The 24,263-nt window shown below is 62.5% G+C and overlaps 1 protein-coding gene across 1 annotated transcript in view; it reads right to left on the reverse strand.

Moving 5' to 3' along the window:
* Window positions 1–228: 228 nt before the first annotated feature.
* The window catches only part of HMCN2 (hemicentin 2), a 38,573-nt gene continuing 14,538 nt past the window's right edge, over window positions 229–24,263 (reverse strand). Inside the window, 57 exon segments of the mRNA XM_052815780.1 lie at window positions 229–1,070; window positions 1,193–1,319; window positions 1,630–1,749; window positions 1,993–2,038; window positions 2,040–2,299; window positions 2,419–2,547; window positions 2,649–2,711; window positions 2,844–3,081; window positions 3,184–3,305; window positions 3,469–3,606; window positions 3,808–3,957; window positions 4,738–5,007; window positions 5,155–5,236; window positions 5,324–5,514; window positions 5,585–5,719; window positions 5,901–6,114; window positions 6,451–6,641; window positions 6,753–6,887; window positions 7,208–7,342; window positions 7,431–7,538; window positions 7,627–7,791; window positions 8,035–8,156; window positions 8,274–8,430; window positions 8,558–8,685; window positions 8,949–9,096; window positions 9,314–9,455; window positions 9,582–9,718; window positions 9,990–10,071; window positions 10,149–10,339; window positions 10,438–10,710; window positions 11,028–11,125; window positions 11,310–11,493; window positions 11,577–11,701; window positions 12,082–12,241; window positions 12,343–12,486; window positions 12,981–13,112; window positions 13,226–13,339; window positions 13,746–13,907; window positions 14,170–14,266; window positions 14,462–14,649; window positions 14,717–14,830; window positions 15,078–15,296; window positions 15,524–15,674; window positions 15,850–15,992; window positions 17,290–17,403; window positions 17,811–17,984; window positions 18,426–18,617; window positions 19,130–19,216; window positions 19,415–19,528; window positions 19,696–19,863; window positions 20,476–20,757; window positions 21,117–21,278; window positions 21,449–21,568; window positions 22,763–22,850; window positions 23,094–23,269; window positions 23,460–23,583; window positions 23,929–24,083. Of these exon segments, the coding sequence (XP_052671740.1) occupies window positions 728–1,070; window positions 1,193–1,319; window positions 1,630–1,749; window positions 1,993–2,038; window positions 2,040–2,299; window positions 2,419–2,547; window positions 2,649–2,711; window positions 2,844–3,081; window positions 3,184–3,305; window positions 3,469–3,606; window positions 3,808–3,957; window positions 4,738–5,007; window positions 5,155–5,236; window positions 5,324–5,514; window positions 5,585–5,719; window positions 5,901–6,114; window positions 6,451–6,641; window positions 6,753–6,887; window positions 7,208–7,342; window positions 7,431–7,538; window positions 7,627–7,791; window positions 8,035–8,156; window positions 8,274–8,430; window positions 8,558–8,685; window positions 8,949–9,096; window positions 9,314–9,455; window positions 9,582–9,718; window positions 9,990–10,071; window positions 10,149–10,339; window positions 10,438–10,710; window positions 11,028–11,125; window positions 11,310–11,493; window positions 11,577–11,701; window positions 12,082–12,241; window positions 12,343–12,486; window positions 12,981–13,112; window positions 13,226–13,339; window positions 13,746–13,907; window positions 14,170–14,266; window positions 14,462–14,649; window positions 14,717–14,830; window positions 15,078–15,296; window positions 15,524–15,674; window positions 15,850–15,992; window positions 17,290–17,403; window positions 17,811–17,984; window positions 18,426–18,617; window positions 19,130–19,216; window positions 19,415–19,528; window positions 19,696–19,863; window positions 20,476–20,757; window positions 21,117–21,278; window positions 21,449–21,568; window positions 22,763–22,850; window positions 23,094–23,269; window positions 23,460–23,583; window positions 23,929–24,083 (8,729 nt within the window). The 3' untranslated portion in view covers window positions 229–727.

The raw sequence follows: 24,263 nt of genomic DNA on the forward strand, positions 1-24,263 counted from the left end.
GGGGCAGGATTGGACCTTCAGATGCTGGACATTGGCCCTCTGGCGTTGCCACATCCAGACAATCTCCCTTCTATGGTCCAAGGCCATGCGGAGAGGTGCTTAAAGCCCTGGGAAGTCAGGGCTGCTGCTGGGGCAGCCCCCTCCCGCACACTGAAGGAAGCTGCTTTCTTCAGGCACGGCTGATATTTAGCCACAAAACACCTTTATTTGGAACAAAACCATAAATAAATAAGTATGCACAGAAACCAAGTGGATTTAAAAAAAAAAAAAAATTGAACACAAGGCTATTTCAATTTAATATATGATAAATGCCAGGGTGCCCTGCGCCCTCCCCAGCCTGGGGGATCACACCCTGCACCCCAGTGGGGCCCTCACTGGCTGCTGTCGTCCTGCTCATCCCCCCCCCACCTAACGCGGGGGCTAATTGCAGCCAAGGCCATCAAGAGCTGTGTTTGCTCCAGGGCTGCCGGTGCGAATTGCGGGGTTGCAACAAAACCTGATTGCGAGAGGCTGGCGGGACATCTTGTGACGCCCAGGACCTTGCTGAGTCAGGGACCGGCTCCGGGTGAAGGCAATGCAGGCAGGGGCTGCTGGGGGGGAAAGGGGGGTCCAGGGGGGAAAGGAATGGTGCAAGCTCAGCTCTCCCTGAGCCACGTTCCCCCACTGGTGCGGCGGTGAGGGACAGGAGGAGATATGACCCCACGTCCCCTCCTGTCCCTTGGCTGTGTCAGTAGGGGTAAGGCGAGATGGAGATGAGGAGGAGGAAGATGCTGGGAGCCCGCTGCCCACCCGGGGCCAGCGCCTGCACCTTGAGGCGGTGGGTGCCGGGGTCCCGCAGCGGGCGCAGGGTGGAGATGATGCCACGGCCCTGCTCGGTGCGGAGGACGAAGGGGCTGCCAGGCTCCCGCTCCAGCAGCGTGAAGACGGGGCGGTGGCGGAGGGCAGCGCCCGGGGCGAGGTGTACCACGTCGCGGCCGGCAGCGATGCCGAGGGGCAGCGTGAGCAGCTGGTACCACAGAGTGGGGGGGCCAGCCGAGCCACAGTCTGGGGTGCAGCGACCGACACACACCCTGCACGAGAGCAGGCGGGGGATGCGGGATGCGACAGAGTGTCAGGAGCGGCCGGGACACCTGGGTCCGCGGTCCCATGAGGAGTGCGAGGTGGGGACCCCCAGCCCCGCAGCGTGACTCACCCGGGGCTGGAGCCTCTCCGGTACCCGGCCGGGCATGGCGCATCCATGCAGTGGGCGCCTCCACGGGTGTTGAAGCACATCTGGTTCGAGCCACACTGGATTGTGCCCTCCGTGCACTCATCCATGTCTGCAGGCAGAGAGGGGACAGGTCTGAGGGTGCCGGGGTGCCCATGTGCCCCAGGCTGCGATGGGGATTCAAACCCCAGCTCCCACATCTTCCCAGCCCCTGCCTGGAGCCTCAGGATACTGGGGCAGCGAGACAAAAGCAGCCAGGCTTGGCAGTGTGCTGAGCCTGGGAACAACCCTCCTCCAGAACAAGAAAGACTTGCGGCCCCAAAGGGATGGCATCCAGGGCACCGTGGGGACTGGGTTCACACCCCAAGGAACACAAGCATCCCGCCAGGGCAGGGGCATCCCCCCGGCACCCCCACACTGACCGTGGCAGGTCTTCCCGTTGGGCAGAAGCTGGTAGCCAGGGGGGCAGACGCAGCGGTAGCTGCCCAGGCTGTTCCTGCATTTGTGCTGGCACTGGTTTGGCATCTGGCACTCGTCAAGGTCTGCAGGGTGAGAGGGGTGAAGGCAAGTGGGGAAGCATTGGTCCCCTCCGGCGCCTGCCGCCCTGGGGCAGCCTGGCTCTCGCCTCCCCTTCCCAGCACAGCCAAGCCCAGGGAGACCCCAACCCCGCAAACAGGGGTGCAAACAAAATGGGGGGACAGGGCAGCAACGGGCCCAGAAGCTGCCTTTTAGGCACAAAGCAGGCTCCAAACTCCCTGCAAAGCCCTTCCCCGACGCACACTCACCGGTGCAGGTGCCATTCCTCTTGACAAAGCCCGTGGGGCAGGGGGGGGTCCCGGGCACCCAGCCCCGCAGCCTTCGCCACGCGGCGGAGGGCGAGCTGAGTGTAGAAGGATCGTCCCCGCAGGTGGGGACGCAGGGGGGGGTCCCGGGGTGTGCTGCTCATTGTGCCCCCTCCATCCACCCCTGCTGTGCCACAGTCTCCACCTGGCAGCAGGGTCCTGCCGGGGGGGCACAGGCACTCGTAGGAGCCCCGCAGGTTGCGGCACCCAAAGGCACACGGTGGAGGAACCTGCAGGCACTCATTTACATCTGGTGGAGGAAAGAGATGGGGACTTGCAGCTGGACGGGGAAACTGAGGCTGGAGCAGGGCAGGGGAGCGACCGTGGCCCTGTGCCCAAGGATGTGTCCCCTGAGACCCCAGCTCGTACCCAAGCATGGCCAGCCAGCACCCAGTGAGTGGTAGCCAGGAGGGCAGGCACAGCGATAGGTCCCTGCAGCGTTCTGGCAGAGCTGGTTGTAGCGGCAGGCGTGGGACCCCTCGGCACATTCGTCGATATCTGGGGAGCAGAGAGGGGACGGGGTTGGGGGGACGGGGAGGGGGCACCACGCAGCAGGTGCCCCTCGCCATCCTCGTGCCCCCCTCGGGAAGGGTCCGTACCAACGCAGTACTGCTGCCCATGGCCCAGGATGAATCCCAGTGGGCACTGGTCACCATCGGCCCCTGGGAATCAAGCAGAGATGATGAGAAGGGACAGGTCACTGCAGGGACATGGCCTTTGCACCCTTAAAGCCACCCAGGACCGACAAGGGATCCCGGCGTCTCCATCCCCAACCCTTGGAATCCCCTTGTTACCCGCATCAAGCAAGGCACGGAGCTGGAAGCTCAGCTCCTCCGAGGCCGGGTTGTAGGAGGCTTTGATGGCACTGGCCCGCACGTGCCGCACCCACGGGGACTGGGGGCCCGCGGGGGGGTCGTACACGATGGTGTGATTGCAGCGGGCACGGATGATGTGCCCGTCCCGCAGGAAGCTCTGCACCGAGCTCCCCGAGAGCCGCCCCGCGCCCGTCTGCACGTAGCGCTCGCTGAAGTCCTGGGGAGAGGCAGGGAGGGGGGGTCAGGCCACAGACACCCCCCACCCAAGCTCCCAGCATGGGAGTCGTGGCCCCACGGGGAGGACGGGCAGAACCGGCACCTGCAGCAGCACCGCGGCCTCGCCGATGCTCTCTGGCACGGAGCCACTGATCACGCTGTCCAGCAGCAGAGCACCAGCGGCATCCGTGCCCCGGGCGAGGTGGGTGACCCGCAGAAGCTCCCCTGCCGGGGGGGGGGGGGGGGGGCAAAACGGTGAGCAGAAGCCCATGGCACCCCCAAACGCAGCTTCATCTCTGGCTGTGAAGCTCAGGTGTATGGGGGAGATGGAAGCTGAGCCAGGCAGGACCAGGATCCGCAGCCCCCAACACACCCTGGCATCCCTCACCTGTGGCAAACTCCAGCTGCGACTCGTGCTGGAAGGTGCCCCGGGTGAGCAGGAACCCACTCCGGGCCCCCCCGCTGGCGTGCGCCAAGGACCAGTAAACGGGTGCAATGATGGTGACCAGTACCTGCATCAGCGGCCCTGGGGGTGAGGGAGAAAAGATGCCACCACAGAGCCAGCGCGCTCCTAAGGGTGCACCCAGCCCTCCCCAACCACCCCGGCCCCCCTCGCCCATGGGGCACAACACAGACGTGGCGTGCAGAATTTGGGGGAAAATCTTTCCCCCCAGCTTTTCACCTGATACAGGTCAAAATCCTCCCTGGGGTGAGGGTGACTACCTACCGACGGTGGGTGGGATGCTGCCGATGCGGCTCTGAACGGTGACGGTGCCGGAGTGCGGGTCATCCAGCACGCTGGCATCCAGGGAGGTGACACCGAGCTGGTGGGCGTTGATGACTCCACCCAGGCTGCCCCGCACCCTGCGCGGCTCCCCTGGGGCGAAAAGGACAGGGGCAGTGGCGCTGGGGCTGCTATCCCATAGGAAAGTGGCGTGCTTCCCTGTCTCCCCTCTCAATAATTTGTGTGTCGAGAAAAATCTCATTTTCTGGACGTGAAGGCAGCCAGAACAAGGCAGGCAGCATCCCTACCTGGCTGCAAGCACAGCCCCCAAAGACCCCATGGATCCGGGCAGCACGTCGGCAGGGGATGCTGGAGCGTGGCCCCGTGCCTTGTGCACACCGACATGCACCAACACTCCCCAAATCCTGCTCTGTATCAACCCCCATCATCCTGGCCACAGCCCCGAGCTTGCGTTTGCTTCTCCTCCAGTGTGTCTGGCAGCAAAATGCCAGCAGCCGCGCGGGGGGCACGCAGGGCACCCGGCGCTTCCTCCGCATTGCTGGCCGGGCTGGCCCTCTGCTTCCTGAGGGGCATTGGGAGGGAGCGTGCCTGTGCATTTAGCAGAGCCCCTGGGAAATGGGAATTTAATCACGGGCAGCAAATGCAGGAAGGCTGAGGAGAGGCGAGCGGGGGCGCAGGCTGGCACAGGGCGGCTGCTCGGGTAAGGGTTTGTCTGGGCTCAGACCTTCAGATGAGCAGCCGAAGAGAGGGCAAACTAAAGTATGAATCAAGTGGTTTCGAGCAAGCGAGGAAAGGCAATATCCCTCCAAACCACTGTGTAGGAGGCCTTACCCCAGAGTCTAACGGTGCTGTGGGCAGCCCCGGCCCCCCAAGCCAACCAGAAGCCCCCCAAGCCCCGGGGCGGACACCCACCTTGGACGGCCAGGGAGGCATGGGCGACGGCAGACCCCAGGAGGTTGCGAGCGAGGCAGGAGTAGCTGCCGGCATCACGGCGGCTGACGGCGGGCAGGAGCAGCGTGGCGTTGGGCAGGACGCGGGCGCGGGGACCCTCGGGCAGCGGTTGTCCGTCCCGCCGCCACTCCACGGAGGGGGTGGGCTCCCCCGACACGGCACAGTGCAGCAGCACCCGCTGCCCGGCGCGCACCACCGCCGCTCGTGGTGTCACCGCCACCACGGGGGCACCTGGGCAGGGAGAGGGATGCAGGCAGTGCCGCAGCATCCCAGTGGCACTGGGGCCATTCCCCAGGGGTCGGGGGTGGTCCGAGGGGCTGAGGGGTGACCCGATTTGCAGTCGCTCAAAAGGAGGGTGCAAAGAGGGGTAGCACTCACTCTGCAGGGCCAAGGTGACAACCTTTGCCGCCGTGCCCACGTCGTTCTCTGCCACACACCGGTAGTGCCCCGTGTCGGTGCTCTAGCAGTACCAATAGCGTTAGCACAGCGCTTGGCTTTGCCACGAAAGCTCCCCAAAATGTACCGGCAGCCCCCAGGCCCCACTCACCCCCATGGCACGGATGGCCAGGGAGCCGTTCTGCAGCTGGCGCAGGCGCCCGCTGGCTACCACCGGCACCCCGTCCTTGCTCCAGCGGACGAGCGGCACGGGGTGGCCCCGGGCGTCACAGTCAAGGAGGGTATCACCCCCGGGGTGCTCCACCTGGTAGGTGCTGGGGTCCCCCTGGATGATGGGTGCCTCTGGGAAAGGGAGAAGAATGGTAGAGGAGGGGGGCTGGCCAGGCACCCCGTTTTCCCTGCCGGCACCTACCTCTGATGGAGACGAAGGCGGTGGCCCTGATGGCACCGGCGCTGTTCTCGGCATGGCAGACATAGGTCCCGCTGTCGGCGCGGGTGACTGCCTCCCGCCGCAGGGTGCTCCAGCCGCTCTGCCCCGACACACCGTCTGCGGGGTGTAAACCCCCCAAAAAGCATGCTTGGGGACAAGCTGGTTATAACCCCGCACCACCAGACATGCTGGCACCCCGGGGACCCCGAAAGGTGGAACAAGGACTGGGATGGCATCAGGATCACGTCCTCCCCCCTGGCTCAGCATCCCCTGCCCAGGCGCAGAACTGCCCACGTACCAGTGATGCGGTGCCCGTTGACCGTCCAGAAGACGCGGGGCTGGGGGCTGCCCGCGGCGGCACACACCAGCTCCAGCCTCTCGCCCCGGCTCAGGGTGACGTCTCCGGGCAGGCGGGTGAAGGTGGGCAGGGTGTGGATGGAGAGGGAGAGCTGGCGGACAGCCCTCCCCGCCGAGTTCACCGCAGTGCAGGAATAGCTCCCGGCATCCCCTTCCTGCAGGGGGAAAGGGGAGGATGAGAGGGGGACAGCTTGGATCTGGGGTCCAGCTGCAGCTCTGGCTCACTGGGCTATGGCTCTGCTGGCTGTTGTGTACCCAAAAAGCCACAGCCACTTTTTCCAGCCCACGTTAGCAAACCCACACTGCCCCGACCCGCCAGCCTGTTGCAAACTACCGCACAGGGCTCTCCCTCTGCCAAATATTTTTGAAAGCAGCCAGGGATGTGGCAGGGCGCAGAACAACCTGGCCTTTCTTTTCCGCAGCAAAAGACACTTGTTTCTCAGCTCTCTGACCTTACAGCTAGCTTGGCTGCAGGAGGGGACGGTACTCACCTGGACATCCCGGAGCAGCAGCTCCCCGGAGGGCAGGACGGTGGTCTTCCCCCCGCCGCCCCGCACCGGGGCTCCCTCCCGGCTCCAGGACACACGAGGTTCGGGAATGCCGCGGGCAGCACAGGGCAGCAACACCTCCAGCCCTTCCAGGGCAGCCAGCTCCACCGGGCCAGCCACGATGACGGGGGGCACTGGATGGGGCAAGGAGAACAAGGACTTGCTCACACCTTGACGGCCGCATTTCGCTGCGAGGTGCCGGGGAAGGAGAGGGCGAGGTGCTGGGGCCCCGGTTGCTGCCTTACCTTGCACGATCAGCCTGGTCCTCCCCGCAGCGGTGCCTGAGGGGTTGCGAGCCACGCACAGGTAGGTGCCCGCGTCCGCTGGGGAGGCCCGGAGGAGATGCAGCTGCCCGTTGGGGAGCACCTTCAGCCCGGGCCCTGCGGGGATGGGCAGGGATGAAGGCAGGGATGAAGGGCAGGATGGGGCAGCACAGCCGTGCCGGGGCGTGGATGGATGGCGCGCAGGGACTGCTTCCCCTGCCAAAGCGCCTTTTTCTTGGGAGTCCCCGGGGAACGGCTCCGCCAGCCGCCGCGCTCACCTTGGACGGCAGCCGGGAGCCAGGGGGACCCACGCACAGTGCCACCCAGCACCCTGCTGGGATGCCTACAACTGCTGGGCCCCCAAATCTCCCCCCCGCCCCGCGCAAAGGCTGGCAGGCAGCGTGGGCTCTGCCAGCCTCCAGCGGGCTCCCGCTCACCTCCGGCAACGCTGACACCGTCCTTCTGCCAGGTGACCTCCGGCCGGGGGACCCCGGTCACCTCGCAGGACAGCACCGCGCTGGTGTTGACCATCACCATCACCATGCCAGGCAAGGGCTTCAAGGCGGGGGGCTCTGCGAGCAGCAGGGAAGTGTTGCCCACCGGGGGTCCCCCAAGGTGGGCCGAGGCACAGGGAGCGGGACCCCCGGGAGCCGCGCGTACCGTGCACCGCGAGCCGGAGGTGTTTTCGGGCCGTGCCAGCGGCGCTCCTTGCCGTGCAGGTGTAGCGGCCGGCATGTGCAGGCAGCGCCTGCCTGATCTCCAGGGCCCCTGGGAAGACAGCGGGCAGTGGGGAGGCAACGGGAGGGCTGGCGGGGACCCGCCGCCCCGCTGGGGCTGCACTGCCCTGTGCCCGTACCTGTGGGCAGGACACGGTAGCCCCCTCCTCGGCTGCCCAGCTGAGCCCCCTCCTTGCTCCATGACACCGTGGGTGGGGGCACGCCGGAGGCGTAGCAGGTGAGGACCGCCGGGGACAGCCGGGCGACAGCCACGTCCGTAAGGTCATCGGCAATGGTGGGGGGCACTAGAAAGGCGAGGGAGGGAGGTGAGCGGGGCTGCGTGGCAAATGCTGAAGAGGAGTCTATCCCCATGCACATGGGCACAGGTATTTCTATTGCTTTTTCCCCTCTTGCCCACCTCCGTGCCGAGTCCTCAAGAGGGGACCCAACCCCGCGGGGGGGCTGGAGCACTCCCACATCACACTCAAGGTGGTGACAGACCCTGGGAAAGCCACTCTCGGCAAGACTCACGGCCCCCAGGAGCTCACCGTGGACGGCCACGAGGAAGACCTTGCGTGCCTCTCCGGCCGCACTGGTGGCGATGCACTCGAATCGCCCCTCGTCCCGGGGACCAGGGCTGGTGATGAGCAGTGAACCTGAGGACTGCAAGCTGTGTGGGCAGAGCATGCCTCGGGGTCAGCCCGCCCCATGGGGAGCAGCGAGAGAAGGCAAACCCCACGCTATGGTGGGACCCTTCGGTGGGCGAGGTGGCCGGTGCTGCAGGTACCTGTAGGCGCCGGGTGGGAGATGTGGGTTCAGGGGGCGGCCATCCTTCTCCCACCTGATGTGGGGCTCTGGGGATCCCCAGGCATCACAGCCCAGCGTGGCCGGCTGCTGAGCCAGCAGGGTGAGGTTGAAGGGCCCGGGGTTGATGGAAGGAGGGACTGCGGAAGGGCAGGGCGGTGATAAGCAGAGGACAGCAGCACATCGTTGCACCGATGAGAGCAGCCCGGCAGCAGTAGCTTGCAGAGGGGTGAGCCCAGGAGGGATCCGTCTGGCTCTTCTGCTTACCCAGCACATGGAGGTCCAGGCCTTGCCAGTCGGAGCCGGCAGGGCTGGATGCCATGCAGAGGTAATAGCCCGAATCCTGGACCTGAATGGGGTCGATTTGCAGGGAGCCGCCTGGCAGGAGCTGCAGCCTGGGGAGGGAGAGCAAGGGAGCCCCGTGGGGGCTCTGCACGGCCGGGCTGCAATGCATGGGGACAGGTGGCAGGGAAGGTGGCAAATGCCATTGCAGCCACAGGTGGCACGTGTCTGCTGAGCTGGTGTGGGGACAGACCGCAGCTCTTCGTGGAGGGACAGTGCTGTCTCTGCTCCAGGCACGCCAAAACACCTATTGATGTGGAGGGTGGCGTGATCCGAGACCCAGGTCTTGGTGTCACCAACCCGCAGAGCCTCGTACCTGTTGCTCCCGTGAAGGGGCAGGAGCCGTCCGTCCTTCCGCCACGTCACCCGGGGCACGGGCCACCCCTCCGCCCGGCACGGCAGCACCGCCGAGCCGTTCAGCAGTGCCCTCGCCTCCTCGGGGCCCGGCTGGATCTCTGGGGCCACTGCGGCAGCACCCAACCAGCACCGCAGAAAGTCGGAGACAGGGCTCAGGGGATGGGCAACATCAGCCCAGACCAGCACTGGAGGCTGGGTACCATCCAACCCCGCCTTCCCATTGCCCTGACGGTAGGACATCTGATAATATTGCCCATCCCTGAACTAACAGGGAAGGAGCTGGCGCTCACCGCCAGCAAAGCCCCGTGGCAGGGTGGCACTCACCGTGAACCTCCACCTGGACGCGCAGGCTGGTGTCCCCCAGCGCGTTGGTGGCCCTGCAGCTGTACTCCCCGCCGTCCGCCGGCCCCACGGCCTGGATCTGCAGGAACCGTCCCTCGGCCAGGACCTGCCTGCGGGCATCCTCCTAACACCCCCGGGAGCCCCTGTCAGCAGCTTCCCCAGGCATCGCCCCCACCACGAGCCTAACGGGACTGGTGAAGGTGCATCCCAGTGCCTGCCCGTGCACCGTCCCAGGTCCCATCACACATACCCGCAGCGGGGACCCCTCCCGGTGCCACTCGATGTGGGGGGGTGACACAGCATCCTCAGGGCACTCCAGGATGAGCTGCCCCCCTGCCACAGCGGTGATGCTGGCGGTCTCTCCAACGCTCGCAATGCTGAGAGGTGCTGTGGGATGCGTGCCAGGTGAGCCAGGGGGTGCCATGTGGGTTGGGCACCCCCATACCTGTCCCCATAAGTCATGCACAGACCCCTGCTCTGCAGGACCACCACGCTGTGCTCCAGACCCCTCTTTGGAGGCTTACAGCCCCTACCGCTCTCCCCATCCACTCCCCAGCAATCCCAAGGAGGGATGCAGGGGATGCTCCGGCTCTCTGGTCCCCCAGAGCTCTGACCACCCTGCAGCACCCTCCTCGCTGCACCACTGGGGCCACGCTACCTTGGATGCTGACATGGAAGCTCCTGCTGTCCTCCCCAGCAGGGCTAGCAGCCAGGCAGGTGTACAAGCCAGCGTCGGCCACCTACACAAAGCCAGGAGAGGGAAAAATTGAGGCATGAAAACAAGATGCAGGTGGGGAGAAGAAAGAGGAGCCCCTACCTTAGTGCTCTCGATGTGGAAGGTGCTCTCGTTCCCGGATACAAGCCAGGGCCCTGCCAGCAGCCGTCCATCCTTCTCCCAGGTGACAGTGGGCACAGGGACGCCCGTCACCACACACGTCAGCTCTAGCGGGGTGCCCACGGCGATGGACATCTCAGTGGGATGGGACGCAGCCTCAACACGGGGCGGCTCTGCAAGGTGCACGGTGAGGCGGGTGGGCTCATCCCCTCGTTGCTCCCCAAAAATTGGCTAAGCTGCCCTCCCCAAATCCCCGGGGGAAGACACGCACCCATCACCAGGAGGTGGAAGGCTTTGCTGGCCTCCCCAACCTCATTCTTTGCCAGGCAGGAGTACACCCCCGTGTCGGCCAGCCCCACGGCTGCCAGGCTCAGCCGTGGGCTGCCGGGCACTTGGTTGCTCCGCCGCCCCAGGGGCTCGCCATCCTTCAGCCAGGTCACTGCCGGTGCTGGGGACCCGGTGGCTTCGCAGCTGAAAGTCACATCGGAGCCCTCGGCCACCATCTGCTCCTCGCTGCTCTCAGGGCTCTCCAGGACGGGGGGCACTGGGGAGGGAGCGGTTCCCCTTAGTGGGGCCGTGGGAGCAAAGTCGGGTCCCCAGGCACTGGGGACGGGTTTGGCAGTTCCCTGGGGTCTTGCAAGCACCCAGATGTGGCTCAGCCTCCCTGCAGGGTGCTCTGGGACTGCTTTCAGGCTGGTCCTGCCTCGCTTCGTCCTCTCCGAGCCCACCCCGGTGGCCAAGGGATGGCTCAGGACCCCCCGCCAGAAACAGGGCCGCAAAGAACAACACGTGCTTTCCCAGCAAAACTAGTGCCCAGGTGCCCCCCGCCCTCTTCTCCCCAAATCCCTGGCTGCCTCGTACCTTGTATCTGCAGGACGAAGTTGCGATCGGCCACTCCTGCCCGGCTGGAGGCGATGCAGGTGTAGAGCCCGGCGTCAGAAACCTGTGCCTGGGAGATCCTACCCCATGGAGTGGGGCATGGAGATAGGGAGCAACCATCATCTCCAGGTCCCCCCCTGCCCCCCAAGTTCTCCACGCTGGGATGCAGCCACCTCAGGGTGCAGCCACGGCCATCCCAGCACACAAACCTGGGTACCAGCCCCAAAGCCTGTGGCCCGGCATCGCTCCAGGGTCGCTTCTTACCGAAGGACGTGCCCGGCCGAGAGCAGGGTGACGCGGGGGGACAGGCGCAGGGGCAGCCCATCCTTCAGCCAGCTCACGTGCAGGGGAGACGACCCCCGTGCCCGGCACTCCAGCGTCACCGCCGCGGACAGGATGCCACGGACCACCTCCGAGTCGTCGGCACCTCTCTCGATGGTGGGGGGGACTGGGCGAGGGGACAGAGGGGCTGACGGGACTGTTGGGGACGGGTGACCCTGGCACTACCCCACAGGACCCGGCCCCGCTCACCCAGCACGCTCAGCATGTGCAGCCGTGCATCTTCGCCCACGCTATTTCGGGCCAGGCAGGTGTACGCCCCTGAGTCGGCGGCTTGGAGCCCCTCGAGGAGCAGGGAGCTGCCGTCCGGGGACATCCTGCGTGGGGAGGACGGGACAGTGACCTGTGTGTCCATCCCTAGTGTGCCCATGGAGCAGAGATGCTCTGTGCTTGGTTGCAAGCCGAGCTGCAGGTTTGGGGCCATGCTGCAAGGCCAGGGCAGCAGCTGGGACCCTGCCAGGGTGACAGTGACCATGCCAGGCTGCAGCACCATCCGGGACACCAGGGCTTTACCCAGGATGATGTTCCTCAGCAAACAGCTCGGACGAGTACGTCCCAGCCCAAGCAGGGAGAGGGGGGAGAAGCAGCAGAGTTCAGCCTGCCTTGCGCCGCTCTTTTGCACATGGGGAAACTGAGGCACGGATAGGGCTGTGCCATGGCTAGCCTGTGGGGTGGTCCGTCCCCCCCCCAGACTCACCGGGCATGCAAAGGGGACTGCAGCCTCAGAGGCTGCCCGTCCTTCAGCCAGGAGATCTGGGGGGTGGGCTGCCCCTCCGCCCGGCACTCCAGTCTCACTCCTCTGCCCTCCAGCACGCTGTGCTCACTGGGGACCCCCGCGCTGGCGATCCGGGGTGCCACTGCGCCAAGAAGAGCGGGAGGCTGAGGAAGAGAAGGGGGAGGAAGGCTCCCCTCCGAGGGAGAGCCCGCAGGGACCCCTGCCACCTTGAGGAAGCCCTACCTCGCACCAGCACCACGAAGTCCTTGCGCATCTCGGTGCCCGCACCCCGCGCCAGGCAAGTGTATCGGCCCTGGTGGAAGGGCTGGAGGGGGCTGAGCAGCAGCTGGCCCCCCCCGGACACCAGGCCCCACTCTGGGCTGCTCTCTGGGAGGAGACGGGGTGAAGGAGGCTGCAGCAGTGCTCCTCTGCCAAGCCCTCCCCAGGCATGTGGTCATGCACCCCCCTTCCCACCCCCAGGACCCAGGTTTGGGGACATGTTGTTAAAGCAGAGGTCAGGGCTCTGCAGAGCAGGGTGTTTGCACTGTGTGTTGCTGGAGCTTTTTAGGAGAAAAGAGCCACTGGTTTGGGGGTGGACCCCTGTCCCAGCAGGTACCCCACGGGCTGGTACCCAGAGAGCTCACCCCCACATCCCTCTATCACATCCCATGCCCACATCCCATTGCTTCAGCTTCAGGAACGAATCTGAGGCCTCTTAAAAACATGCAGGGAAAATGCCAGCCCCTTCGTGCTCTGCCTCCTCCCCTGTGGGTCTCTTGCAGCAGGATGAGAAATGGGGAAACCGAGGCAGGACTGCTTCAGGCGGGGCAGCACCGCGGCTCGGCATGGCAGCCCAGCACAGCATCCCCCCGCGGACATACCCAGCGGGTTCCCATCCTTCAGCCAAGTGACGGCAGGCGCGGGCACGCCAGTGACTTGGCAGGTCAGGACGAGGGGGCTCCCCATGTCGGCGTCCAGCACCTCCTGCTCTGGGTCCTGGATGCCTGGGGGCTCTGAGGATGAGGAGCGGGGATGGGGTGAGCAGGAACACGCAGACTGGTGTTTGCCATCAGGTCATCGGTGTGCGCTTGGGGACAGAGCTCCTGGCCGAGGCCTCGCCGCTTACCGTGGACAGTGAGGATGAAGCGCTTCTCATCCCGGCCGGCCACGTTCAGTGCCACGCACGTGTATGTGCCTGAGCTGGAAAGCTGCAGGCGAGGGAGCTGAAGCACCCGTGAGCCTGGAAGAAGCAGAGAGCAGGGAGTTAGGGCAGGCTGGAGCAGGACCAAGTTTGGGCCACCGCACCGGCAAGCTGACCCATCGCCCAGCAGCCGGCCAAGCTCCATGCAAGAGGCGTCTGGCCATCAAAGTCTCTCTTTGAGGTCCGAGGCCTCACTGTGCACAGCAGAAAAGGGTGCTGAGCTCCTGGGGAGCAGCAGCGCGGAGTTTGCAGGTTGCAACCCTTAGTCCTCTCCAGAGGGAATCACTCGGCAGCAAGTTGTTAGCGTGTGGTGCGGCCAAAAGTCTGAGCTCAAGTCCCGCATGCAGCATCCAGAAGGGCAGATTAGAGGAGTTAGAGCCTGCCGTCAAGAGCTGGTGGCTGTGCCGCGGGGGACAGGCTGTCATCCTTGCTCATCCCCACGTACCTGGGGTGACAGTCACCTCCTCACCAAGCCGCAGGACGCGGCCATCCTTGTACCAGGTGATCTCTGCAGCAGGGTGGGATCGCACGTTGCATGCCAGTGAGACGCTGCCGTTGATGACGCCGTCGATGCTTTCGGGGTTTGTGCCCACAATCCAGGGAGCTTCTGCTCCAGCACGCCCCAGAAGACAGTGCCAAAGGAGAAGCGTCAACACGGAGGCTGAGGTCTCCCCAGGGGGAAATGCACACCGAGCATCTCGCCTGCTCAGCGTGCCGGCGCCTCGACCTCCTCCCGTGGGGCGAGTGTGACAAGCACGAGGGGACGGAAGCAGCCATGGGGTTCGGGAGCCACGGGAGACTCCAGCTGGCAGAGGAGGAGGAGTGGGGTAAATCAGCGACCTGGGGAAGGGTCACTGGGGATACCTTACCCTGCACGGTGAGGGCAAAGTGCTTCTCAGCTGACCCAGCTGGGTTCTCGGCCACGCACGTGTAGCTGCCGGTATCACCCGCCTCCACTGCAGCCACCTGCAAAGGGGGAGCAGATCCCCGCTGAGGGCTGCCCTGAGCTGGGGACCTGCTGGGGCTCCCGTGAGGACCTCAGCACCTGGCAAGACTAGGGCAGCCTCCTCTTTGGGGAGGGAAGAGTGCCCCGTCCCCTCCACCCAGTGTCTCCCATGTTGTCCCCCCCGGCACAGCCACCCTGCCCGGGGGCACACCGACCTGCAGCACTGTGCCACCCTCCAGGAGCTGGTGCCGTGGGCCACCCACAACGGGGACATCGTTCCAGAGCCAGGACACCGTGGGCGCTGGGTGCCCGCTGGCTTCACAATTGAAGCGAACAGTACCGTTGATGGTGGCCGTCATCTCCTCGGCCAGGTCCTCCGTGCCGCCGTGGATGGCCGGGGCAGCTGGAAGCAGGCGGTTAGCGGGCTGCCACATGCCTCCATCCACTCCCCGCCCCGGCCCCGTACTCACTCAGCACCTCCAGCTCGTAGTGCAGGCGGTCCCGTCCTGCCGCGTTGGCCGCCTCGCAGGTGTACCTGCCCGCGTCCTCCTCCCGCACCGCGGGCAGCTGCAGCACCCGGCCCCCTGTGGCGCAGGGCAGGATTGGAGCAGGGGATGGGGAGGGCTCCGCGGGGGGTCGGAGGGTCCCCTCCAACCTCGCTGTGCAGACCCCTATGCAGCCCCAGCGACCCTGCACGTCCCATGCCTGCTGTTTGCGCTGGCAGAACAAGGGGACAGGATCCAACCTTCTCCGTGCTAAGGATGCTCTCAACCCACAAAGCTGCTGCAGGAAACCCCCCCAAACTCCAGAGTGAGGGTCCACTCCCATTACCTAGCAGCATCAGCACCCCCGGGCCGGGGGAGAGGGGCTCCCCATCCTTGTACCAGGTGAGATGGGGAGGTGGGATGGCATTGGTGTCACAGTAGAGTGCGGTGGGCTGGTTGAGGACAGCCTGCCGGTGCTCCGTCACCTCCCCATCCTGGTCTTCCTCCCGGTAGAAGATCTCAAGGGCTTCGTTGGGGCTTGTCTGCTGCTGGAAGAGGGGTGGCACTGCGGGGACAGGCTGTGGTCAGCTGTAGGGAACGGGGACTCACAGCCCTATGTGCAACCAGAGCATCTGCCCAGGCCTGACGGGGGCCGAGGAGATGCTTATTTTCCAGCAGATACAAACTCTTCCTGCTCACCCTGCTCTGCTCCCACAACGGACCCCACCAAGGACCCCTCCTCTTGCCGAGACACCCGCTGCTCTGGGCACTGGCTGGCCGCCCAGGGCTCACCTTGGACATGCACGATGAAGTCCCTATCATCTTCGCCCACAGCATTGGTGGCCACGCAGGTGTAGTGCCCCGAATCCAAGACGCCGACTGGTTTGATCTGAAGGACCTGCCCCTCGCTGAGGATCTGGAGGTGGCCGGCACTTGCCAGGGGCTGCACGGGGACCCCAGCCCCAAGGCACGAAAGAAACAGAAGAGCAGGAGGAGGATTACACACCCAGGAGTGGGATGGAGCCCAGCCAGCCTTATAAAGGGTGTCTTCCCACTCCATCTACCTGGGAAGGTCCCCAAACCCAGCAGCTTCTCCCTGGTTGCAGTTAGGACCTCACCTGCTTGTCCTTGTACCACTGGATGGTTGGCTCGGGCACAGCCCAGGTCTCGCACTCCAGCATCACTGTACTGTTGACCCTGGTTTTCACCTCTTTCACAGCAAATTCCCCCAAAAGGTCATCTCTGGCAATTGAAGGAGGAACTAGTAAGGAGAAAAGACACAGCTGGGATAAGAGAAGAGCCCTCAGTGCCCTTGCTCTACCCTAATCAGCAACAGGCAGCACCTTGGCGTACTGCTGACAACCCCCAGTTGAACCCTTGACAAGTGGGTATTCTGTATTGGGACCAGTGCTGTTTATTATCTTCATCAATGACATAGACAGTGGGATTGAGTGCACCCTCAGCAAGTTTGCAGATGACAACGAGCCGAGTGGTGCGGTTGACACATCTGCAGGACAGGATGCCATCCAGAGGGACCTGGACAAGCTTGAGAAGTGGGCCCATGTGAACCTCATAGGGTTCAACAAGGCCAAGTGCAAGGTCCTGCACCTCGGTCAGGGCAACCCCCAGTATCAATACAGGCTGGGGGATGAAGGGATTGGGAGCAGTCCTGTGGAGAAGGACATGGGGGTGCTGGTGGATGAAAAACTGGACATGAGCCGGCAATGTGCGCTCACAGCCCACAAAGCCAACCGTATCCTGGGCTGCACCCAAAGCAGCGTGGCCAGCAGGTCGAGGGAGGGGATTCTGCCCCTCTACCCCACTCTGCTGAGACCCCACCTGCAGTACCGCGTCCAGCCCTGGGGCCTCCGACATAAGAAGGACATGGACCTGTCGGAGCAGGTCTAGAGGAGGGCCATGAAGATGATCAGAGGGGTGGAACACCTCTCCTGTGACAACAGGGTGAGAGAGTTGGGGTTGTTCAGCCTGGAGAAGAGAAGGCTCCAGGGAGACCTTGTTGCAGCCTTTGAATACTTAAAGGGGGCTTATAAGAAAGATGGGAACAGACTTTTTAGCAGGGCCTGTTGCAATGGGACAAGGGGTAATGGTTTTAAACTAAAAGAGTAAAAGAGGGTAGATTTAGACTTGACACAGGGAAGAAAATTTTTACAGTGAGGGTGGTGAAACACTGGCACAGGTTGCCCAGAGAGGTGGTAGACGCCCCATCCCTGGGAACATTCAAATTCAGGTTGGACGGGGCTCTGAGCAACCCGATCTAGTTGAAGATGTCCCCGCTCATTGCAGGGGGGTTGGACTAGGTGACCTTTAAAGGTCCCTTCCAACCCAAACCATTCTATGATTCTATAACCCCTTTGCCCTCCCCGGGGTAGACCAGAGGCTTTTTGGGGCCACGTGCTGATACGCATCTGACTGAGCACCAGCTGCATGAGGTGCATCTCCCCGGGCTGAAGGCATGGGAAGGGAAGGAAGGGGCACTGGCCCGGTTATAGTGGTGGGATCACTGCAGGAATGAGGAAGGACATGGAGAGCTCCCGCACCCAGGACCTTCACGGAGTAGTTCTTCACGGCCTCCCCGGCTTCGTTGGCTGCGACGCAGCTGTACGTGCCCGCGTCCTCTTCCTGGGCATTCAGGATCTGCAGCCCGTGGCCACCTGGGCAAAGGGGGTCTCCTGAGAGGGTCACCGCACACAGCCACAGCTGTCTATCCCCATGCAGCACAAGAAGGTATCTTAAGGGACCTGCTGATCACCTGCAAGCCTGACTTGAGGGGGCCTAATGCTCTTCTAGTGCCCAGTTTCCAGGCTTATAAAAACCAGTGCTGTCTCACCGATGCTGCTGAGGAGGCTGTAGCTATCATCAGATGATGCAGCACGTGGAAAAGCAGCATCCACCTGATGGCCTGAGCCCCTCGGGTCCTGCAGGATGATGACTTCTCACCATCCCACTGCCCTGAACCACAGCCAGACCAAGAAAAGACCCTGCTCCCGCTCTCACTCCCCCAGTCATGCAGCAAGGGGCCACCATGGTCATGCAGAGCCAATGGACACCAGCATAATACCAGGGAGCAGAAGGATATTTCTAGACGCTTTGAGGGGAACCTCGTCCTTGAGCCAGGTGATGTTGGGAGATGGGTATGCCAGAGCCTCGCAGACCAGGGAGATGGGGTTGTTGATGATCACTGTGACTTCTTCTGCAGCAGCATCATGGGCATCTCCAGCAAAGGTAGGACTGGCTGCAGAGATGTGTTTGTGTTTCGATCAGCATTAGCACCAACTTGGGCTTCCCAATGCTTCATCCCCCCACCAGAGGCCATGATCCGAGTTCTGGGAGTTGGGCTTGACCACCTGTGAAATGCACAGCACGTACAGCACAAGCCCAGCTTCAGACTCTGCCCTGTCTTGGTGCCCTCCAAAAACACAGGGGGGACAGAAGACACACTCCCCCTTCCCACAAGCCATCATCAGAGGTGGACCCTGCACTAGATGGACCCTTTATGTTCCTCCAAGAGGTCTCACAAGGGCTTTGGGACAGGTCCAGGACCTCATGCCATGCTGCTGGCTGTAGGACTAAGGGATCCTCACCACCTACCTGGGGCAGGCAATTAAAAACCCCTCTAAGTCCATGTCCCCTGCTCCCACCTGAGAGTCTGCCTCCATCCAAAGGCATCTCGTACCAAAAACATCTAGCAGGTAGTGCTTGGTTTGATTTGCCACAGAGCTGGAGGCCATGCAGGAGTAGCGGCCAGCATCAGACAGGGAGGCTTGGGGGATGTGGAGCATGGAGCCATCCGGGGAGATGGAGAAGTTGTCTCCACTGGGCAGAGGGTGGCCATCTTTCAGCCAGGTGATCTTAGGTTGGGGGTTGCCTGCGTAGGGTAGAAAGCAGGTTTTGGCCTTCATGCAAAGTTTTTCCGTGCGTGAGCACAGCCTGACCAGGGTCATTCCACCAGAGCTTTTCTGGGAAGCAGGGACATCAGCCCAAATCCAAAATTATCATGATCTGGATCAGGTTTTTAGAGGCTGCTGGACGAGCCAGCAAGAAGAAAGAGAACTGTCCTGAGTAGGAGATGATTAATTACTCCCATCACTAAAGGAGAAACCAGATTAGAGGAATTTTAGCTCCATTTGGGAAAGATTGGAGCTTACGTTGTGGAACAAGCTCCCCGCGTGGGAGCCCCCTCCCCAGCGCTTCCAGGACAGCCCAACCGCAAAGCCAGGAACTATCCCAAAAAAGCTCTTCAGCCGATTTCAGCTATTCTCATGTCATTGACTGGCGCCGTCCATTTGCTCCACGCCCCAAAGGGAGACTCAGGTCAGCTGCCCCCGCGTCCCATCTCCCACCTGCTCATGCCACCTCTGCTCCCTGCGTGATGCTCACCCACAGCCAGGCAAGACCAGGTGACAGGGTGACCCTCGGGTACTTTGATGGTCTCCTCTTCCCCCGCGTTCTCAATGTGGGGAGGAACTAGGAACACAAGCCACCGGGGACCTCAGCAGCTGGCCAGCTTCGCTGAGCCTCTGAGCTCCCATGCTAAGGCACGAAGGACTCCAGCACTGCAGCCCCCACCGTGCCCAGTCTTAACTCGTGCCTGTTCCTGTAAGGGTGAATGAAGCTCTGAAATCCCACCAGGAATCCTGCAGCAAACGGAGGACCCCTCCTTACCTAGGACCTCCACGTAGAAATGCTTCCTGGCCTCCCCAGCTACGTTGCTGGCCAGGCAGGAATAGTGGCCACCATCCTGGGCTCGTGCGTGGGTGAGCCTCAGCAGCCAGCCCCCTGGAAGCACGGAGCAGAGAGCTTTCAGGGCCCTGATCCAGGCACCAGCCCATCCCAGCAGTGCTCCTGCAGGGCTGGAGCTCCCCCATGTTTAAACCCATCGGTCCTGGGGCAAAACGTGTTCCCAAAGTGCTCGTCTCTCACAGCATCCATGCCTCATCCCTGACCTGATAGCACATGCGTGTGCTTGCTGGGCGTGACAGGAGAACCGTTCCAGGACCAGGTGACTGTGGGCAGGGGAATGCCGGTGGCCTCGCAGGTCAGCGTCAGGGATCCTTGCAGAGAGACGCTGATGTTGGTTGTCAGTCCTGATCCTTGAATGAACTCGGGAGGAACTGGGGATGCAGAAAAGGATGGACAACCGTTTGCAAAGCAGCCGAGACATTAAAGGAGCAAGGCAAAGGGGGAAACCTGGGTAAACCCAGCTTGTTCCCCCCCCTCCCGCTTTGTACAGTTTGAGGACGCAAGCCCAGAAGGACCATTAGCATCATCTGAAGTTGCTGACTTTGAAATTGTTATGGGACAGGTGACGCACAGCAAGTATGTGCTGCTTACCTGCACCCCCAGGCCCACGTTTACAGGTGTGACACCAAGCTGGCCACACACCCTGAGCCACCTCAGGCCTTTTTCAGCTCAAGTGCTTGGTACCTTGACCCATGAGGTTTCCCCGACTCCTTGGGAGGCAGATGACCTTATAAAGTGTGAGATGGTCTGCTCTGATGACCCTGGAAAGAAACTCCTGCCTGATGGAGACAATTCCACAGCTATGCCTGCAGCATACCCCTTCTGACCCAAGACCTTCTACGCGCTGGGTTGTCCAAGACCTACTCCATGTCAGGTTGCTCTCTGTGCTTATGCTGCATCAAACGTGTGGCGGGACATCACCACGCTCCTGAGCCTGCCTGCATCCATGCACCCCAGCCACCAGCCCCGTCCCGCACCCTTACCATGCACCGCAACATCAAACTCCCTCTGCTCCTGCCCCACTGCGTTTGCCACCAGGCAAATGTAGCGTCCTGCGTGGGCCACCTCCGCCTTGGGGATGCGCAGCCGCTTCCCTTGCTCCGTAAGCAAGATCCCATCCCTGCCGGCCACGGGCTGCCCGTCCTTCACCCACGTCACCGTGGGCGGTGGCGTCCCCACGGCCTCACACTCCAAAACCGTCTCGCCAGCCTTGATGACAGAAACCTTCCTCAGGGCTTTGCTGCTGCCCTGGATCCTTGGCAGCGCTGTGGGCAGAGGGACACAGGGCGGAGGTGACACTGTAGCAGCTCCCTTGGCCGTACGTAAGCGGACATACAAACGCCATCGGTCTGGACGGCGGCAGCAGGAGGGCGAAGTAAACGCGAGTGGGTGCAACTAGTGCAATTGGGCTGCTAGAGTGAAAACCAGCTGCAACCAGCTTGGTGCCAAGAGGAAAGCTGGAGGGGCAAAGGTAGCCTAGCTAGCAGCACCCTTTCCAAAAATCCCAAAGCAGCAGGCAATGGCTGTGAGCTTTTGGGTCCAGCTGGACCTTGCATTGAGAGAGATCACGGCACATTCAGCCACCCCCACAGACCCTCTGTATCTCTGGGGTCCCCCAGCTCACCGTGCACCTCCAGACGATGCTCCTTGCTGCTGCTGCCGGCGGCATTCCTGCACTCACAGGTGTACGTCCCCGTGTCCACCAGCTGTACCTTCTCGATGTACAGCATGCTCCCTCCCGTGGACACCAGCTTTGGGCTCCCGGGCTGGGTGGAGAGGGGCTCACCTGCCCGGGGAAGGAGACAACAGCATCCTCTCAGGTTCCCAGCAGGACCAGTTCCCACCCAGAAGCTGGATACTGCTCAACATAAAGCACTCCTTGCTCCAAGAAGACCAACACCTGTCTGGTGGCTCAACATGTGTGGAGAGGGATGAGGCTGAGGAGCAGGACCCTACCGTCCTTCCACCAGCTCAGGGTGGGGAAGGGGATCCCCTGGCACTCGCAGGCCAGCCTGACGGACTGTCCCTCCAGCACGGACACGGTGGCGGGCTCTGCCGAGGAGAAGGACGGGGGCACTGCAGGGGATGAGAGAAGAGGAGCAGCTCGCTGATGGCACTGGACAAGAGAAGAGGGGCAGCTCCCCGCTGGAGTTCCATCCTGCTTGGCTACACACCACCCACAGCTCCGCTGGGCTCCACACAAAGAACCGGCAAGCCTCCCCTGCACTGGCTCCATGTGGAAATAATAATCTTGACTCTCCAGCTATTAAACGAACGATGCTTTTAATTGCACGTGGCCTACAGCAGAGGATGACCGAGCATCCCGCGCCAGCCACACAGGCAGGCCAAGCCCAGGTTGGCCAGACACAGCCTTATTAGGTAGCACTGCTCGCTGAGAAGGTTACCTAACTCTTTCCATTATCAGATGCTGTTCTCAGTTGCTCATAAATACAGCTGGCTGGAAAACGGTAACTCCTTCCCATGAGGGATATCAGTTTGTAGAAGAAAAACCCTAACACCCAGAAACCCCTGAAAAACAAAAACAGCAGAACCCAAACAATCCACCCGAGCCAGGACGCCAGACGTGCAAACGTTTCCCCGGGAAGGGATCGCAGGAACAAGCCCGGATCAGGAGAACTGGATTTTCTCCACTCCCTGGCTGCCTGCCTGCAGGACTTCCACCAGCTGGCCGAGAGCATCCCCGAGAAAAGCCAGACCCTGGCTCAGCCCCCAGCGCTGCAGACGTGCTGAATGGGCAGGGAGGCTGCAAGGATGCTCAAATCGAGCAAGAAAAAGCAGCTGGTGCCCGTCCTGGCAGTGGCCCAGAACTACCACTGGCATCCTCCCAACTTGGGAAGGGGGAGAGAAAGGGGATGATACCTGCAGCGAGCGCCGCACTGACAAAGTGCAAAAAAAGGACAGAGAAGTCCTGGCAATAGCATGGAAGTCCCTCCACTCTCCTGCCCAAATTTTGGAACGACACCTCTTCTGCATCGTCACTGAAATCTCCCCCCAAGTCTCATGCAAACATTGGTTTTTTCCCCTCTGACACCTGTTCTGGTGGGGATTCCCTACCACCTCCAGCTCCATCATTTTGCAGAGCTTTAATATTTTGGGCTTAGTGTTTTCCAAGCCAGTCAACTACCCCAGCTACATATTATACATATAAACAAATAGTATGTAATATAGTATATATATGTGTATACGTATATACACGCACACATGCTATATTTGCCCCTGCTGGGCTATTTCAGCCACAGTGGCCCTTACCCCACACGTCGAGGTTGTAGTGTTTCTCTGGGTGTCCAGGTGCCTGGCACGTGTACCTGCCCGCATCCTGCACGGTGGCTTGCCCGATCTGCCAGAACAAGCAGAGACACTAAGATGCTCTGCAGCAGAGCTGGACCCATGCAGCCCCTCCACGGGGGGATTTTTGTGCCAGCACGGGGATGAGATCAGCATGAGGGGTGGGAATGGTGCTGAGCCATGGGCAGCAGGGAGGGACACCCCCTCCCTCTGCACCCACTCTCTCCCAAAGGTGGAGAGGGGGAGGTGGGGGCCTTCACAGCCCTGTTTCCTCTCCCATCCTCTGAAATGTCACCTGGAGCATGGTCCCCTCTGCAGACAGCTCTACGCCCGGCTTTGGTGTGAGTAAGTTCCCATCTTTCAGCCAGCGGGACCCCCGCGGGGGCACCCCGGGGGCCAGGCACTCCAGGGTCACCGGCTGGTTGACGATGACAGTGATGTTCTCCTCCTCGCCCAGGGTGGTGGGGGGCACTGGAAAACAGATCGACAGGGCAACACCTTCCCCAAGCCCCCTCCCTTTGGTACCCCTCCCTAGAGCTGGTCCCCCCAAGCCCTGCACGCTTGCAAGGGGACAGCAGAGCAGCCCCATAGTCCCGAGCATCACCTCCAGCCCCACAGCCACGCGGGCAGAAAGGGGCTGGGGGTGCAGCGGGGTACTTACACCGCACCTCGAGAGTGGCCTCACGTCTGTCCTCCCCCACAGCGCTGCTGGCCACACACGTGTATGTCCCCGAGTCCTGGAGGTGAGCGGTGGGCAGGGACAGCACGTGCCCATCGGAGAGGATCTGTGCTCCCCCCAGAAAGAGCCCAGATGAGCATGAAACCAGAGCTGGGCTGCAAGCCGGCACGCAGGAACAGGGATGGGTGGGCATAAGCCTGCCTTGAGCCCGTCCTCGTCACATCCCGGGGACCCTCTGCCCACCCGTGCCCCTCATGGCCAGAAAGCCCAGCGCAGGGCTGAGCAGGTCCACGCTCCCATGGACCAAATGCAGGGGCAGGTCTGGGCAACGGTGCATCTGCTCAGCTCCAGCAATTGTTTTTTTTTCAAAGCCAGAAGAAGGAAAAGGAGCATCTTCCTGGAGGAATGTCCCCACTGAGCCCCCCACTCCCTCAGGGGCCACCTCACCCACCTGCGGGCCACCCGCCGCCATGCTGGACACCAGATTGCCATCCTTCAGCCAGAGCAGCACTGGAGCTGGGGTCCCCGTGGCATTGCACTCCAGTGTCACCGGCTCATTCATCATCACCGTGACGGGGCTGGGGCCAGCTGTGATCTGCGGAGGCACTGGGGAGGGTGCGGGGAGCAGAGAAATGTCACCAGAAGCACCAGGGTGCAAAAGGGACAGAGTGTGTAGGAGACACCACGGCATGGACCAGGCAATACCCATCCACGGGGCCGTGGTTTTCTGGGACATTGTTTGGGATAGACATGGAGGATTGCATGGCTGGAATTGCAAACGTGTCA

This window comes from Harpia harpyja, chromosome 19 (genome assembly GCF_026419915.1).
Source record: "Harpia harpyja isolate bHarHar1 chromosome 19, bHarHar1 primary haplotype, whole genome shotgun sequence".
Lineage (NCBI taxonomy): Eukaryota > Metazoa > Chordata > Aves > Accipitriformes > Accipitridae > Harpia > Harpia harpyja.